General features: G+C 58.7%; 1 protein-coding gene across 4 annotated transcripts in view; it reads left to right on the forward strand.

The window, feature by feature from the left end:
* Window positions 1-11,425, forward strand: part of TOLLIP (toll interacting protein) — a 30,397-nt gene extending 18,972 nt beyond the window's left edge. For 3 of the 4 annotated variants that reach the window (XM_025355867.1, XM_025355869.1, XM_025355868.1), the window contains 2 exons: window positions 369-459; window positions 8,596-11,425. In XM_025355867.1, the coding sequence (XP_025211652.1) occupies window positions 369-459; window positions 8,596-8,810 (306 nt within the window). In that variant the 3' untranslated portion in view covers window positions 8,811-11,425. The remainder of the gene's footprint in view (window positions 1-368; window positions 460-8,595) is intronic. The other variant, XM_025355870.1, reaches the window with a different exon arrangement.
* The last annotated feature ends 3,359 nt before the right edge of the window (window positions 11,426-14,784 follow it).

Consider the following 14,784-nt stretch of genomic DNA (forward strand, 5'->3'; position numbering starts at 1 on the left):
GCAGGTGACAGTTTTCAACTCAGAGACGACAGCAGTGCAGTGACTTATCTCAAGTTGACAGTTTTAAACTCAGACACCACAGCTGTGCAGTGTGGTTCCCCCCAGGCCCACTTGACACCTACACTGGGATGTCCCTCCTGACCCCATTGTCTCTCCGTCACATCCCAGTTAGCGGGGGATCTGTAAGCCTGAGCCATGTCACCTCCTGGACGTGAGGAGGTGGTGCGGGGGTGGGAGTGGGCCCCGGCGTCCCCTGTGCACTCAGGGCTCACAGCTGGGTTCGGGGCTAGCATGGGGAGGGCGATTCCTGAGGTTCTGATGGGGAGATGTTCCTTCCTGACCCCGGGACCATCTCCGCTGTGTTCCAGCTGCTGCCAGCTGCCATGGTGATGCCACCCCAGCCTGTGGTCCTGATGCCGACAGTGTACCAGCAGGGCGTCGGCTACGTGCCCATCACAGGTGCGTGTGCCCCCTCCTCCCTGGGTGCCTCTACCCTGGTAGAAACCCCAGGGCCTAGGGCGGGCGCAGGAGGAGGGAACAGGGCTTAGAGCGCCGGTGGGAGGACGTCATCCGTTCTAGAATCCTGCAGACGTGCCGACTGCACGCAGATCCTTCTAGGCTAGGGAGCCAAGGATTACGTCTGAATTTTGTTTGCATATCTAGAGAATAGAATTGGTTTTTTTTCTAGTTGTTGGCAGAAATGAGATGAGTTGAAATTTTCAGAGGTGTGGAAATGTGACTGAAACCTCACCGTGCCCCGCTCTCTGCAGGAGAACCTCACACCCCTGTCGGGCGACGCGTGCTCTGCACTGCGCTGTCGCGGCCGTTGTCGTGTGTCACTGTTAAGAGTGAGCAGCCGGTGGCTGCAGCAACACCAAGCAGGAATGTCGCTTTTCACGCTGTTGCATTTTTGGTCCAGCTGTCGCTGTCGTAGCAGCTGGTGCAAGGCCGGCCCCCACCATGGACGGGCCCAGCGTCCTCAGCAGGCGGGGGGACAGCAGCCCCTGAGAGGAGGTGCTCGGGGGGAGCCTGTGGCCTCCCTGGTTCTCCTCCCAAGGTGGCCTCTCATTCCGGGGAGCTGGTGTCTGGCAGAGCGCGGGTCCCTCTGCACTGGGGGACCAGGCCGTGGAAGTGGCCAAGTTGTGGGCAGGGTGCTGGGGATGCGTGGTGGTGTTGGGGGAGGGTCTCGGGGCCTGCGTGAGTCCCCGGCTGCTTGTGCTCGGGCTGCTTTGGGGCTGGGGTGGGACAGAGCTGCTGGCAGGCGAGAGTGCTGTCAGGCTGGTGCTGGTGTCCAGCCCAGCTGGAGTGGAGAGGCCTGGTCAGCACCCCAGTCCTGCCAGCATCCCGCACAGATGCAGAAAGGCCACCTTGGGAGTCAGGACCTTGCCCTAGACCCACCTGATGTGGCCTGAAACCCAGCCTGATGGTGGGAAGGACGGGATGGCGCTGGGAGACTCTGGTCTGTCCACTGGTGTTCAGGACATTCTCTGACGAAACTGCTTATGAGAACAGCATGGGCTTGCCCTCACTTGCTCACATTGCAGACTCTGTTTCCACGTAAAGCCGCCTGCGCAGGTGCCAGGGCTGCCTTTCTCCAGAGGAAAGAGCAGAGCCCGTGTCTGAGCAGGGCCTCTGTGGTGTCCAGTGTCTTAGAAAACCACCAGCCTGGGGCCGGGCGCGGTGGCTCACGCCTGTAATCCCAGCACTTTGGGAGGCTGAGGCAGGAGGATCATGAGGTCGGGAGATCGAGACTATCCTGACCAACACGGTGAAACCCCATCTCCACTAAAAATACAAACAAACTAGCCGGGCGTGGTGGTGGGCGCCTGTAGTCCCAGCTACTTGGGAGGCTGAGGCAGGAAAATGGCGTGAACCCGGGAGGTGGAGGTTGCAGTGAGCCAAGATTGCGCCACTGCACTCCAGGCTGGGCGACAAGCGAAACTCCATCTCAAAAAAAAAAAAGAAAAAAGAAAGAAAACCACCAGCCCAGCAGAGGCAGTACCTGCACCCCATCACTGAGGAAAGGATGCTTCATAGGAAGTGACCGGAGGTGAGCCAGAAACGCAGAAGCAGCCGTTAGGCATTCAGGGTTAGAGGAGGGCGGGCATCTGGGTAAGCGGAAGAGCCAGCACTGTGGCAGAGAAACGGGCGAGCACGGGAGCCCCGCAGGTGTTCCTGAGCCTGGAGCCTGGCCAGGGGAGCTCTGCTGCCCTGGGGGCCCTGTTGTGCCCTGGGTGCCCCTGGAGTGGCTCCTGGGGGTTCTGGTTTGTAATTGGGACAGCCCAGAGCCGCCGTTGTGGGGTGGAAGTGCCTTCTGTGGCGTGCAGTTCGTGGCGCTAGTGAAGTTCTGTTTGGTTGTCCTGAGTTGGAGACAGATGGGCATCCTGAAAGAACAGAGACCCAGGCCCTCCAGCTTCCTGAGGCTGGAAGTCCAAGCCCTGGCAGGCAGGGCCGCTCACTCGCCAAGGCTGTGGGGAGGATCCTCCCCGTCTCCTCTAGCTTCTGGGCCGGGTGCTCTGTGGCTGCCTCCTCCTCCTCCCATGAGGACCCCAGTCCGTGGATTGAGGGCCCACCCGCCCCAGCATGCCATCATCCTCACCTGCTCACATCTGCAGAGACTGAGTCTTAAGACCCCCTGTGCAGGCTAGAGTTAGGACTCGGCCTGTCTTTTTGGGGGGTGCAGTTCCATCGACTGGATACAGCGCCGGGGTGTGTCTGGCTGGAAGAGCATTCAGATGACAGAGAACATTGATTGACATACCTCTTTCTGGTTCCTATCCTTAATTCTCTTTGTAGATGCCTTTCAAGTTTTCCCTAAAATGCTTGTTTTAGGAAAGGCTAGATTTCTTTATAAACAGACTTTGAAATTTTCTTTTGATAGACATTGTAAATTTTGAAACAGCCGCACACTTCGTAGGAAAGTTACCAAGGAGATGCAGGGACATCTGCCAGAGCCTGTGAGGACTCGTCCACCTGCCGCCCCACCGGAGCCCCCAGCCCCACCCCCCACCCCCAGGCGTGCGTTTCCCATGAAGCAGGGGTGTTCCTGGCACAGGACAGCCGTCCAGATGAAGGTGACACTGTCCCCTGCTTGGACCCCGTCTGAGTGTCCTGGGGGGCCACAGCATCCAACCCGGGGTCGCTGGCCCTCCGTGGCCTTGCCTCCCTTGGCCTGGAGGGGTCCCCATCTTGCTCCTGGGGTGTGCTCTGGTCAGGGACCTGGTGGGGCTGCTGATGTGGCCTTGCAGGGTAGGGCTGAGTCTCCCTGGGGCTGCTGGCAGGGCCCTCGCATTTTACTCAGTACAGATTCCATCCAGCGCAGGGCTAGTGGTGTGACTTGCTCACCCCTCACAGGGCTCTGCCTGGCTGCTTCCCGGGAGCTAAGAAGTGTCCGTGTGGGAGGCACCCCAGGACCACGGGGAGATCCCGCCGGGAGCTAAAATGTGTCCGTGTGGGAGGCACCGCAGGACCACGGGGAGATCCCACCCTTGTCAGCCCGAGTTTATCCGACTTCTTCAGATAAACTTCTTCAGTTTATCCGACCCTTCAGAAAAAGGGTTTGCAGTTTCCTATTTTATTCCGTGGATCAGAATCCCTTACGAATGTTGTTTATTTTTTCACTCAAATTATCCCAGACTTGGCCAGAGGGAGCCCCCTCAGGCAGGGTCTTTGTTCTTTGGCCTCCTCCGATCCTTCTCGGGGCCTCTTCCTGCTTCCTGGCACTGCAGGAAGCCCCTGGCTCTCTGCATTTCCGGCCTGAGCCCTGGCGTTAGCTGTTTCTCCCAGGAGCCCTGGTTCCCATTAGGAGAGCATTGCTTTTAGGAGCCTTTGAAGTATTTTTTAACTGTCCTAACAGCACTGTAGAGTGTGAACAAGGCGCCCTTCTTCACTGGAAGCTGATGCCCTGATCTTCCTCTGAGTACCCTAATTTCTGAGTATCTGTGATCACAGTCCGTCCTCCCAGCAGCCGCTGCCAGCTGGAGGGCGAAGTCTGCGGAGACCTCAGAGAGGCTGGCGGCCGCGTGCTCAGGGCGTCTCGGGCCGACTGGGCGAGCACGGCGGATTCACACCAGGGTTTTCTTCTCAGAAGTGGAATCTCAAAGTGCATCTTGGCCAGAGCACGTGTGTCGCCCACAGCTTCAACTGTTTATGACTCACGTAGTGCGGAAGGCTGTGCCGCCTGCTCTGCCTGGCTGCGTGGCTTCGGGCCTGTGTGCGTGCACAGCAGCCTGGCGAAGCCCTCTGCTGAGGCGGGGCTGTGGGAGCGGGCCAGGAGGGGAGAGCCCGGCTTCTCACCAGCCCCTTCCGCCGCTCCTTTGTTCAGCTGCTGCCTGCTGGGCGCTGCCCAGAGATGCCCGCGCAGGGTGCAGGTCTCGGGGGCTCACTGTGCACATTGGGTGGGCTCAGGCCCTGAGAGCCTCCCGTGTTGTCTGAGCCTGGCTGCCACCTCTATGGAGACTGAGGGCTGAACGCTGGCCGAGCCCTCGCGAGGACCATCCATTTTCCTCAGGGAAAAACCAGAGTCCCCCACAAAGCAACTCAGAAGCCGGGTGCGCTGAGGTCAGACCGTCTCCTTCACAAAAAGAAAGTGTGACCACAACAGTGAGGCAGGGAGGCTGGGACACAAAGCACAGCTTGATCATTAAAGCTTTTATGCCATGATCATGGCCTGAAGAGAACAGTTTTAAGTTTTGATTTTTTTAAACAAAGTATTATTTTGATTACCAGATTAGATATTTTATAGATTTCAAATAGCAGCAGGCATCGTGTGATTATAGTGGGGTTTTTAGCCTCAATTTTAAGGAAACATCTAGGCGTGAAGCATCTGGAAACCGCGTGGCCTCATGAAGCGCACTCTCTTCCACGGAGCTGCAGAGTGGACAGAGACCGCCAGGTCGGTGACGGCAGCCAACTGCTCAATTTCCTGTGCGTTCTCCGCACGTGAGAAACCAGTGCAGTCGCCACTGGGCCTCAGCCCTGCCTGCACTGTTCCTCCAGCTGTCCCTGGGAAGGAGGGGCACTCGGGCTGCAGCCACTGCCAGGGGTCTGCCCTGAGGGTCCCCATGAGACAGGCCCAGAGGCGGATGGTGGCGCCGGCCACGCTGTCCTCTGGGGCCCTCCTTGCTCTCCCTCCTCCGTGTTGCTTTCCACCTCCTTCTGCCTGGTGGTGGGAGGAGAGTCGGCGTGGAAAGTGGGGTGTCCAGCGCCTCCCCAGCCCGGCCTTGGACAGGCAGCACCAGAGCGTACATCGGCTCATTCTCTGTTCACCAGGGCTGCAGCTGCCAGTTGATGCTGTTTCTGTCTATTCCCTTGTGCGCCTCCATTTCACACAGGCCTGGAGTGCTTTTCTCTGGGTGAGGGGACAGCTACTGTCCTACGTCCTCAGCAGCGCAGTCCCTCCTGTCATCCTGGCCTGCGTCTCTGTGGGCACAACCCCCACTGGTTTCTGTGGAGCTGACCAGACTGTGACGTAGATGCCTGTCCATAAAGTATGAAAGCAAAGCTGAACGCGCAGGTGGACACCTGCTGGCAGGACGGACAAGAGGGAGGTCCATAGAGAACGTGCACGCGTGGCACCATGCATGGGAACAGCCAGCGTTCACAGCGCCCGTGAGTTCCAGAGAGGGCCAGCCAAGGGCTCACCCGACAGCCCAGGCATGCTTCCCCTCGCAGATGGAATTCCAACAATCACGGAGTTTGCAGCTGAGCAGCACATGTCGTTTAAAATACAAAATGGTTCCATTCAGAATGAGAATTGGATGCTTAAGTTTCCCAGACTGTCACGTGGAGCTCTCTGCTGTTGTGTTTATTAACCCGCTAACTTGGTCGCTGTGAAACAAGGAATCACGCAGGTTTTCTTCTTTGTGATACGCTCTGTGGAGGGAGAAGAGCAACAAGCCTTGGGAGTTCCGGAACAGTCTCTGAGCTGCATGGTCGTCCCCACCTGCTCTTTGGATGTCTTTCCACTGTCGTGCGAGACGTCTGGGGCCCAGAGCCACATGCCTTCAGCCTGAGCAGGGCCAATACCCCCCTGCCCACCAGCGGCCGGGGCTCATCATGCTGCGTGGTCTGAGGTCAGGGTGTTCTCGGAGCAGTTTTTCGTGAATGGAAAAGGGACAGGTTTTGGTTTTCCTGGGTACCGTTGTGTTTGTCAGTAGAGTATTTGATTTTGCCGAGGTGTGACAGCAGATTCACGCGGCATGAAGAATGTGAGGTGGGGCCCGTCCTGTGCTGCACGTCCGTCCGCGTGGGTGCAGAACGCTGAGCATGGTGGACAGCAGGGACACAGCGAAGCCGCCCACCACTCCTCCCAGGGCTGCTACAGGTGGGGTCTGGGCTGCCCCCCGGCTCCCGTGGCGTCCTCTCTGCCCACGTTTCGGGGAATTTGGTCTCCGCCAGGCCCCAGAGCTCCTGGTCTGTCCTCCTGAAGTCCCCAGGCAGCCCTGACACGGTGCACTCTCCGTTCCCGGAGGGCTTGATGGACATATCACACTTGGTAACCAGGATGGGTCAGGCTCAGGCCAGGCACATGGCCTCTGCCCTGCAGGGAGGAGGGGAGTGAGCCGGGCCACTGCCCCTCGGCCCACACCATGGAAGCACTCACCTCTTCCCCTGGGGTGCCTGGTCCCGAGTGTGTTGGGGCCGTGCTGTTGGGACTCACTTGAGGGCCATTCGGTGCCACATCCCCTCGTTGTCAGCAGAGCGGGTTTCTCAGGCGCCCCAGGCCATGACATCACAGCATCGCAGTCACCATTGTCGATTTTGCAGCGATCTCCCCTCCTGTCCCTTCTCCGTCAGACTGAAAAAGGCTGGAGAGAGTGGCAGTGCCGAGCTCCATTCCTCCTGTTGCCATGCTGTGGGGAGCCGTGTGGGCAGGGACAGGTGATGGCTGAGCTCCTGCCCCCCTGCCGGCTGGGGCGCCCGGAAAGTCACGGGGGTCCCGGGGGTCCCTCCAGGACAGGTAGCGGCCGAGCCTTTGTCCTGTTTGAGGAAGAAGAAAGGGTGGTGAGGGTGGCCACGTCCCCACCTGGCCGTGGTTCGGTTCATTTTCCCTCATTGCTGAAAGGCTGATCAGCGTGGGGATGATGCTTTCCCAGTGAGGTGAGGTGTCCGCTGGCCAGGACAAGAGGCAGGCGTGGGTGTGGAGGAAAGGTGGGCCTGGCCCAGAGAGAGCCGGGAAGCGGAGGAGGCAGGGGTGGGTGTGGAGGAAAGGTGGGCCTGGCCCAGAGAGAGCCGGGAAGCGGAGGAGGCAGGGGTGGGTGTGGAGGAAGAGTCGGCCTGGCCTGGAAGGAGCTGGGAAGCGGCGGCCTTCCTTTCTGAGGAGCCCTGGTCTTTATAGCTGGTGCTGGAGGCTCAGCGGCCAGCCCCGTCCGCTCCGTTTCCACCACTGCAGGTCCTTGTTGCCGGTGTTGGTTCAGGCCAGAGTTGAAATGGCTTCTGTTGCCTTTAGGGTCCTCCGAGTGTAGAAAGGAACAAAAGTCCTATCCTCAGATTGGGGCTCTAGTGCTCCAGTGAGCCTAGTTGGGAGATCGTTCTTTTAAAGGTGAACAAACGGGTGCGCGGTGAACCCTTGCCCTGCTCCAGCCGCTGCTGCAGGAGGAGCTCTGTGCCTCGCTGGTTGCTGAGCCCTGCACACGCTGCCTGTGCTCAGGGCTGCTTGTGGTTTTAGGGAGTGGCCACCAGGCTGGGAGGCGAGCTTTAAGTCCGGCCACACCATGCCTTTGGGGTGTGTGTGCTGCAGTGGCTGAACCACTGTGCAGCTCCTGCTTGATAGATCGCATCTCAGTGTGTCCACCCGCATGAGACACGGGGCGAGGGGCCTGCGTAGCTGTGGGGTGGTGATGCCAGGAACCCTGGACGGTGGCCCCAGTACACTGAGGGTCCCCGGTGCACCACACCTGCTGCCTGACTTGCGTGAGTTTTGTGAGCATTTTTTGGTGTAGTTTGTATGTGTGTGTGGTTGTCATTCTGGGCATCGGCTGCAGCTTTGCTGAGGTCTTCAGTGCCTGTGGTGATTGCTCCACCGGCACACAGTTCAGTGACACACTGGCCAAGCTGCAAAAGCATCTTGTAGAATGCCTGATAAAGGAGGAGGCTCAGACCCTGCAGTGTTTGGATCAGCGGGCGTGACATTTCGTGTAGTCTGTTCCCCAGATGAAGAGAATGCTGTGTGCCCTCTGGTCAGTGAAGACAAGCGTGTGCAGTGCAAATCCACGAGTTCTGAAGGGATCAAACCACCACCCCCCAGCCTGCTAGTTAGAAAACAGGCTCGGGTGAGATTTCAAAGATCAAACTTTGATTTTTGTGTGGAAGGAACATGAGTTAGTGAAGGATGCGTCTCAGAGACCCCTGCCCCGCCTTCCCCGTGGCTGTGCCTGGGGACCCCTGCCCCGCCTCCCCGTGGCTGTGCCTGGCGTTGCTGTTTGAGGGTTTGTATTTCCAGGGTGTCTTTCGGGACTGGTGTTTGCTGAGACCCGAGGTGGCCCCTCCCTGAGGAAGGCCGGTGGGATGCGTTGTTTTCTTCTTTCAGCAGGAGCTAGTGTGGCACTTCTGGAACCTTCCGATGTTTTTACCAAACTTGATCTTTGGTTCCAGGGATGCCCGCCGTCTGCAGCCCCGGCATGGTGCCCGTGGCCCTGCCCCCGGCCGCCGTGAACGCCCAGCCCCGCTGTAGCGAGGAGGACCTGAAAGCCATCCAGGACATGTTCCCCAACATGGACCAGGAGGTGATCCGCTCGGTGCTGGAAGCCCAGCGAGGGAACAAGGACGCCGCCATCAACTCCCTGCTGCAGATGGGGGAGGAGCCATAGAGCCTCCACCCTCGCTGCCGTGTCACCCCAGCTCTTCGGACACGCCGACCGGGCGCTCCCCAAGGAATGCTGTCCCAACAAGATCCCCGTGACACGGCCCCTGTCGCCCCTCCCGTGGACGTCTGGGCTGCCCCGCCCACGCCTGCTCTGGGTGCATGGGGGTTTTCGGTTCCTGGCGGCCCAGGACGGGGCGGGGGCTCCCTTCGCCTCTTGTGCTGGGAGGTCTCGGCGCATTCTCCTGTCCCCAGGACGTGCGTCTCCCCTTCTCATGCTGTTCTGGAAAATGTTCTTGCTGTAGAGAGCAGCTGCTTCTGCCAGGGTGTTGGAGGTGGTGGAGCGCCTTCTGATTCCATTCATGGCATTTTGTGATGTGACGTAATTGGAATAGAGCTGTTGATTAAGGCACGCACAATCCCTCACACTGATTTGTGGGTTTTTTTAGAACTTCCCAGCCGAAAACTCACGTCCTTGCCCTAACGCGCTTTGCTGTGAGCCTGGCCCCTGCCCAGGGCTTGGGTCTGGTGAGCTGAGCCGCTTCCTGTGGATGGCGTGGGGCCGGCCTCTGGCCTGGCTCACCTGGCCACTGTCCAGCCAGCCTTGTGACAGACTCCAGCCTGAAGGCAGGATGAACCCACAGCTGGCATGAGGAGGGGAGCCTGGCACGGTTGGCCGGGCTCTGCCTGATTGCCAGCCAGCGGGCATCTGAAGCCGGGTCCTTCACCCGCGGAAGGCTGCCGTCCGTCTGTCCTGCTGCTCACGCCAGCTCCGTGGTGTCCTCCCAGGGGGCTTCTCTTCTCAACAGGCCTTGCAAGGCTGGGGTGGGAGGTGATAGAGGCGGCACGTGCATGATTCTGAGAGGGTGTTGCGGCACTGCCAGCCGACCGCTGACGACAGCTTGGGCAGCTGCTGTGCCCGGGACCTAGGCTCAGCGTGGGCTCGGGAAGCCTGGCGAACGTGGCCGTGTGAAAGCTTTCTGAGGCGGGAGGCTCGCCTCACCTCTGCCTGCCTGGGCACCGCGTGTAGCATCTTGGTTTGCAGGACAGATTTTAGGTGACACCTGGTTATGAAAGTCAGGAGTTTGAGAAACTTCTCACAAGTGATGCACTTTACGTAATCCGCATGCCATCGAGACGCTTGTGTGCGCACCCGCATGTCTGCTGTTTGTGGTTCAGTCTGCCCCCAGCCTTCGGACGGAAACCCACTGATACGAACAGAAAGAGAAGGCCCACAAGTGGGTCTTCTGTGGAAGATGCAGAAGGAGGAAGTTAGTGCTTACATTTTAGTCTTTTTCTCCCTCGAAAAAATAGGTTAAGTTTCAGTGTCAGCTAGAAAATACTGCTTTCCGCCACCGACTGGGGGTGGTTTTTGTCAAATATACTGTTGATAAATATTTATTTTTGTAAACTTGAAGTGTGTGGTGGCCGTGGGGGAGGGACATGGCGGCAACAGGCACCTTCTTCAGCCGTGGGTCCTAAAGGCCTTTGATCGTGTGAAGAAGAAAGACATGGTGTTTGCTCAGCAGACACCGACCTCTCAGAGGGCCCTGGGATTCCGTGTCAGATGGCCTGGTCTTACGTCTTCTCCATTGGGAATGAAGGTGTCAGGCGGGACTGGAACGTTCTAGATAATGTTCTGTGATACTAATAACTCTTACCCGGGACGGACCACAGGCCACACTTGGAGGCCTCGCTGTGCTGGGGGCTTCGGCGTCCAGGCGCCCAGGTGTGGCCACCAGCCCCGGTTTCTGCCTTCGCATCGCTGGGGTGCAGTGAGACTGCCACACCATGCACGTGTGGCTCTGTGGGTGTCTCCTGGAGAGGACGTGGCCCCTGCTGCCAGCTCCTGAGCAGCCCGTGTCGGGGCCGGAGGGAGCCGCACGGTGGGGGCCGCCTCGCCAGAGGGAGAGCAACCCTTTGCCGATGACCACGCTTGCTGCCATCTCTCAGTTTTCCTTTTCACGAACGCTTTATTTTTTTAATAGATAAATCACATTTTGTGAGTCCTTTAATAAGATTCTTCTTTCCCACACTTTATGCTTTATGTTCTGCTTGGAGGCTTCCTGTAGAAGCAGCTTGCTGAGCCCCTCAGCGGGCCCAGAATTAGCTGGTTCACGCCCCCACCCGCCCCCGCCCTGCCTGTCAGCTGTGGATGAGGTCGTCGCACTCAGAAGGACCGGCTTGCTCGCCAGCTCACAAGGGCAGGCTGCAGCGGGTTTGGGAGCTGGGCTTAGGCCCCTGGTGTCTGAGGGCCCGGGCCTTGCCAGGCCTCTGCCACTCCTGCTCCTGGGTTCGAAGATGCCAGTTGCCAGCTCTGTGGCAGCGGTCACTAAGGACAGCCTGACTGTGCCATCTCGGAGCCTCGGGCAGGGCTCCGGAGACAGAAGACAGGTCGCCGGAGGCTCCCTGCTCCTCTCTACTCTGCAGATGCTCTCCACGGCGCTGCCCTGCAGGGTGTCAGCGGGTGGGGTCTCAGAACATGTGCTTCTGATTATTTTACTGGGGTCCATTGTCCAGATTTTTCTTTGATTGTAAAATATATTTTTACTTTTTAGCCTCCTAATTTAATAAATGATCCATATAAAAATAGAGAAATAAAGTTCTTTAAGGGAAGGTTTACCATGTTTGTTCCCGAGTATTTTTTAACTGAATTCACAGTACGCGGGAGTAAGGAATCAGAGTCCGAGCGCACTCGTTAACAGACTCGGAGCAGGAACCGCACGCCTTCAGGCCAAGCCTGGCCTTTGTTTCCCAGACTGAATTAGAGGCGAGTCCTGGGAGCTCCTCCCTCAACAGTGGCAGTGGGTGTGGGTCTGCTCTTCGGGCCCAGGCACCCTCTCCCCACTGGGTGGTTCTGTTGTGCCTTTTCATTTCCAAATGGGAGTGAGCGTGGAGCACGACCCCGTTCTGAGAGAGCCCACTGGGAACCGTGGCACCCCCAGCTCAGGAGTCTGAGCCCCTAGTGATGAGTGGCTCATGCTTAGGGACCACAGCGTCCTTAAATGTGAGCAGCCCTGCGGAGACCCCTAGTCGCCCTCACACCCAGGCACGGACATGTTGCTGGAGCGTCCACAGACACGGTGGGGTGTCTGCCGCCTCTGCTGCCCGACCCCCGAGGCATGCCCGCCGGTTCCCTGCCTCCACCTGAATGTAGCCTTTCTGCAGTGTCGACTCCACAGCAGACTGCCAGCCGTTAGCTCTGCGATTCCGTGCATACTTTTTGCCCAAACAGCTGACAGAAGCTGAGCCTGTGTTAGTGCTGGACATGAAGCCAAGAAACGGCACGTCTAAAAGCCTGCGACAGAACACCAAGCTTGCTGGGAAACCACAGTACCTCAGGGCACAGCCGGGCTCAGGAAAGCAGGGAGGGCCCCGAGGCAGGGATGGGGAGTGGCCGTGACAGGGAGTGGGCCAGTGATACCAGCAGGCGGGGGCCCAGGGGCCATCTCCCAAGGACGTGGCCCAGGGGCCCACGTGCGAGGCCTCAGCGCGTTTGCCGAGGGAGCACAGGGTGCCGTGTCCCGGATGTCCTGGGCATCCGCCGCCAGCAGGAACCTGTTGCTTGGGCAGCTGGGAGATGTGACTGAGCCCAAGAATGGGGCCCCTCTCACGCCAGGACGTTGGGAAGGTGGTTGAAAGGTAGAGCTAGGAAGAAGCCCACATGCTGGGACCCAGAGGCCCTCAGAGCCCCGGGAAGCCATGACCACGCCCCCTTACCCCCGACTCAACGGGCTTTGCGTTTGATCCGCACCCGGCGTGGTCCAGGAAACCTCCAGGGTCCGAGTGCATTCCTGTGGTTCTTTCTGAAGGGGCCATGTCCACACAGGCTGCAGGGATCCGGCACTCGGAACCACCCCACATGCACTTACCATTCAAAGAGCACAACGGGCCGGGTGCTGTGGCTCACACCGCGAATGCCAGCGCTGTGGGAGGCCAAGGTGGGCGGATCACCTGAGGTCGGGAGTTTGAGACCAGCCTGGCCAACATGGTGAAACTCGTCTCTACTAAAAATACAAAAATCAGCCGAGTGTGGTGGTGAGCACCTGTAACCCCAGCTACTTGGGAGGCTGAGGTGGGAGAATTGCTTGAACCCGGGAGGCGGAGGTTGCAGTGAGCTGAGATCGTGCCACTGCACTCCAGCCTGGGTGACAGAGTAAGACCCTGTCTAAAATTTTGAAAAAGGCAAAGCACTAGGATTTTGTTCTATGATATATAAAATATTTTATGGTCCAGAGTCAAAACATAAAACAAGGTGAATTCACAGGGACCACGTTTTCCTCGCCTGTGCCGCTGTCCCTGTCTGCTCTCCTCCCTGTAGGTGAGTGTGTCCGTTCCCCTTCGCGTGGCCTTCCTTGGCCTGGTGTGTATTTGATGCAAGCAAATCACACATGTGTGCACGGAAAAGTGGAGATGCCTCCACACTGTCACAGGGACCCTTCCTTTCCGCAGCAGCCTGGCCTGTGGTGTGTGCCTTCCATGGACGTCTGGATCACTCTGTGTGGCTATGACTGATGGCATCGGTTCTTCTGTGGAAAAGACCCCTGGGCGTGGGACTCCTGAGCAAAGATGGACCCGCCTCCCCTGCCGGAATCCCGACCCGATTCCTGGTGCCCCGTCCCCATCACCGGGCGTCCCCATCGCTGCATGTCCCCATCGCCGGGCTGGACTCTCCCTCGCAGTGCTGTCTTGGTGCAGCTGCCCTTAGGATCTCTTTCATTTATTATTTATTGTTTGTTGATTGATTGATTGATTGATGTTGTTGAGATGGAGTCTTGCTCTGTCACCCAGGCTGGAGTGCAGTGGCGCGGTCTTAGCTTGCAACCTCCGCCTCCCGGGTTCAAGCCACTCTCCCGCCTCAGCCTCCCGAGTAGCTGGGGTTACAGGCGCCCACCACCACACTCAGCTGATTTTTTATACTTTCAGTAGAGACGGGGTTTCACCATGTTGACCAAGATGGTCTCCATCTCCTGATCTGGTGATCTGCCCGCCTCGGCCTCTTAAAGTGCTGGGATGACAGGCCTGAGCCACTGCGCCCGGCCAGGATTTCTGTTTTTAGGAGGAGGTTGGGCACAGCCTTGGGGCTGCCTTTTTCTTCTGTCTCCTCAGCTCTTTCCACTCTACAGACGGTAACTCCGCGATCCACGCTGCACGTTCTTTCCCTGCTTTATCATTTGTTTATGTTGCTAATGATTTTGTCTCGTGTAAAATGTTCTGTTTTTTAATGTTGTCACGTGTTCATCTTTTCCCTTATCGTTCCTGGATTTCTGTTTATCATTAGGAAAGTTTTCCACATTCAGGTTTTAAAGGCTCTTCTCTCACATATTTTCCTTTTTTTTTTTTTTTCTTCTTTTTTTGCCCATCATCACGGACCCCACTGGAGGCACCGGGCCCGCTGCGCGGGATGGACCGACCCTCGCTGTGCGGCGGGTTCGCAGCCCCGGATCCCCTGGGCCCGGCCTGGCCTTCCCGGCACCCGCCCCCTCGCCGATCCCGCCCCGCCTCCTGCATCCCCGCAGGGCTGGCCCGCGCCGGCTTCTCCTAGAGGCTTCTGGCTGTTCGTGTTGGGACTTACCAACGAGCGTCTTCCGGATAGGCTTGTTCAGAGCTCATTTAATGAACTCGGGGAAAGTCGCTTCCCACGCGCGCATCCATCGTGCGGAGCCCCGGGGGCCGCTGCGCTGCGGGGTGAGGGGGGTTTCCGTCCTTCTCGAGGTTTCCATGGTTACCCGGCTCCGGCTGGGAAAGAGAAGACTTCGCTTTCCCTCCACGCCGGGTTCCTGCTGCAGCGTCCCAGGCCCCGGTGCGGCTGAGATCAGGGAGGGGCGGGGGGCGCAGGCCGGGGGGTTCCAGGGCGTGGGGTGGGGGAGCAGGGCTGGGGGCTGGGTACGGGGTGGGGGTTCCAGGGCCCGCCCCAGACGCGGGAAGCGCCCACCCTGGAGTGCTGCGGGCCGGGGGCGCCGGTGAGAGGAGCAGGGCCG

Source organism: Theropithecus gelada, chromosome 14, assembly GCF_003255815.1.
Source record: "Theropithecus gelada isolate Dixy chromosome 14, Tgel_1.0, whole genome shotgun sequence".
In the NCBI taxonomy this organism is placed as follows: Eukaryota; Metazoa; Chordata; class Mammalia; order Primates; family Cercopithecidae; genus Theropithecus; species Theropithecus gelada.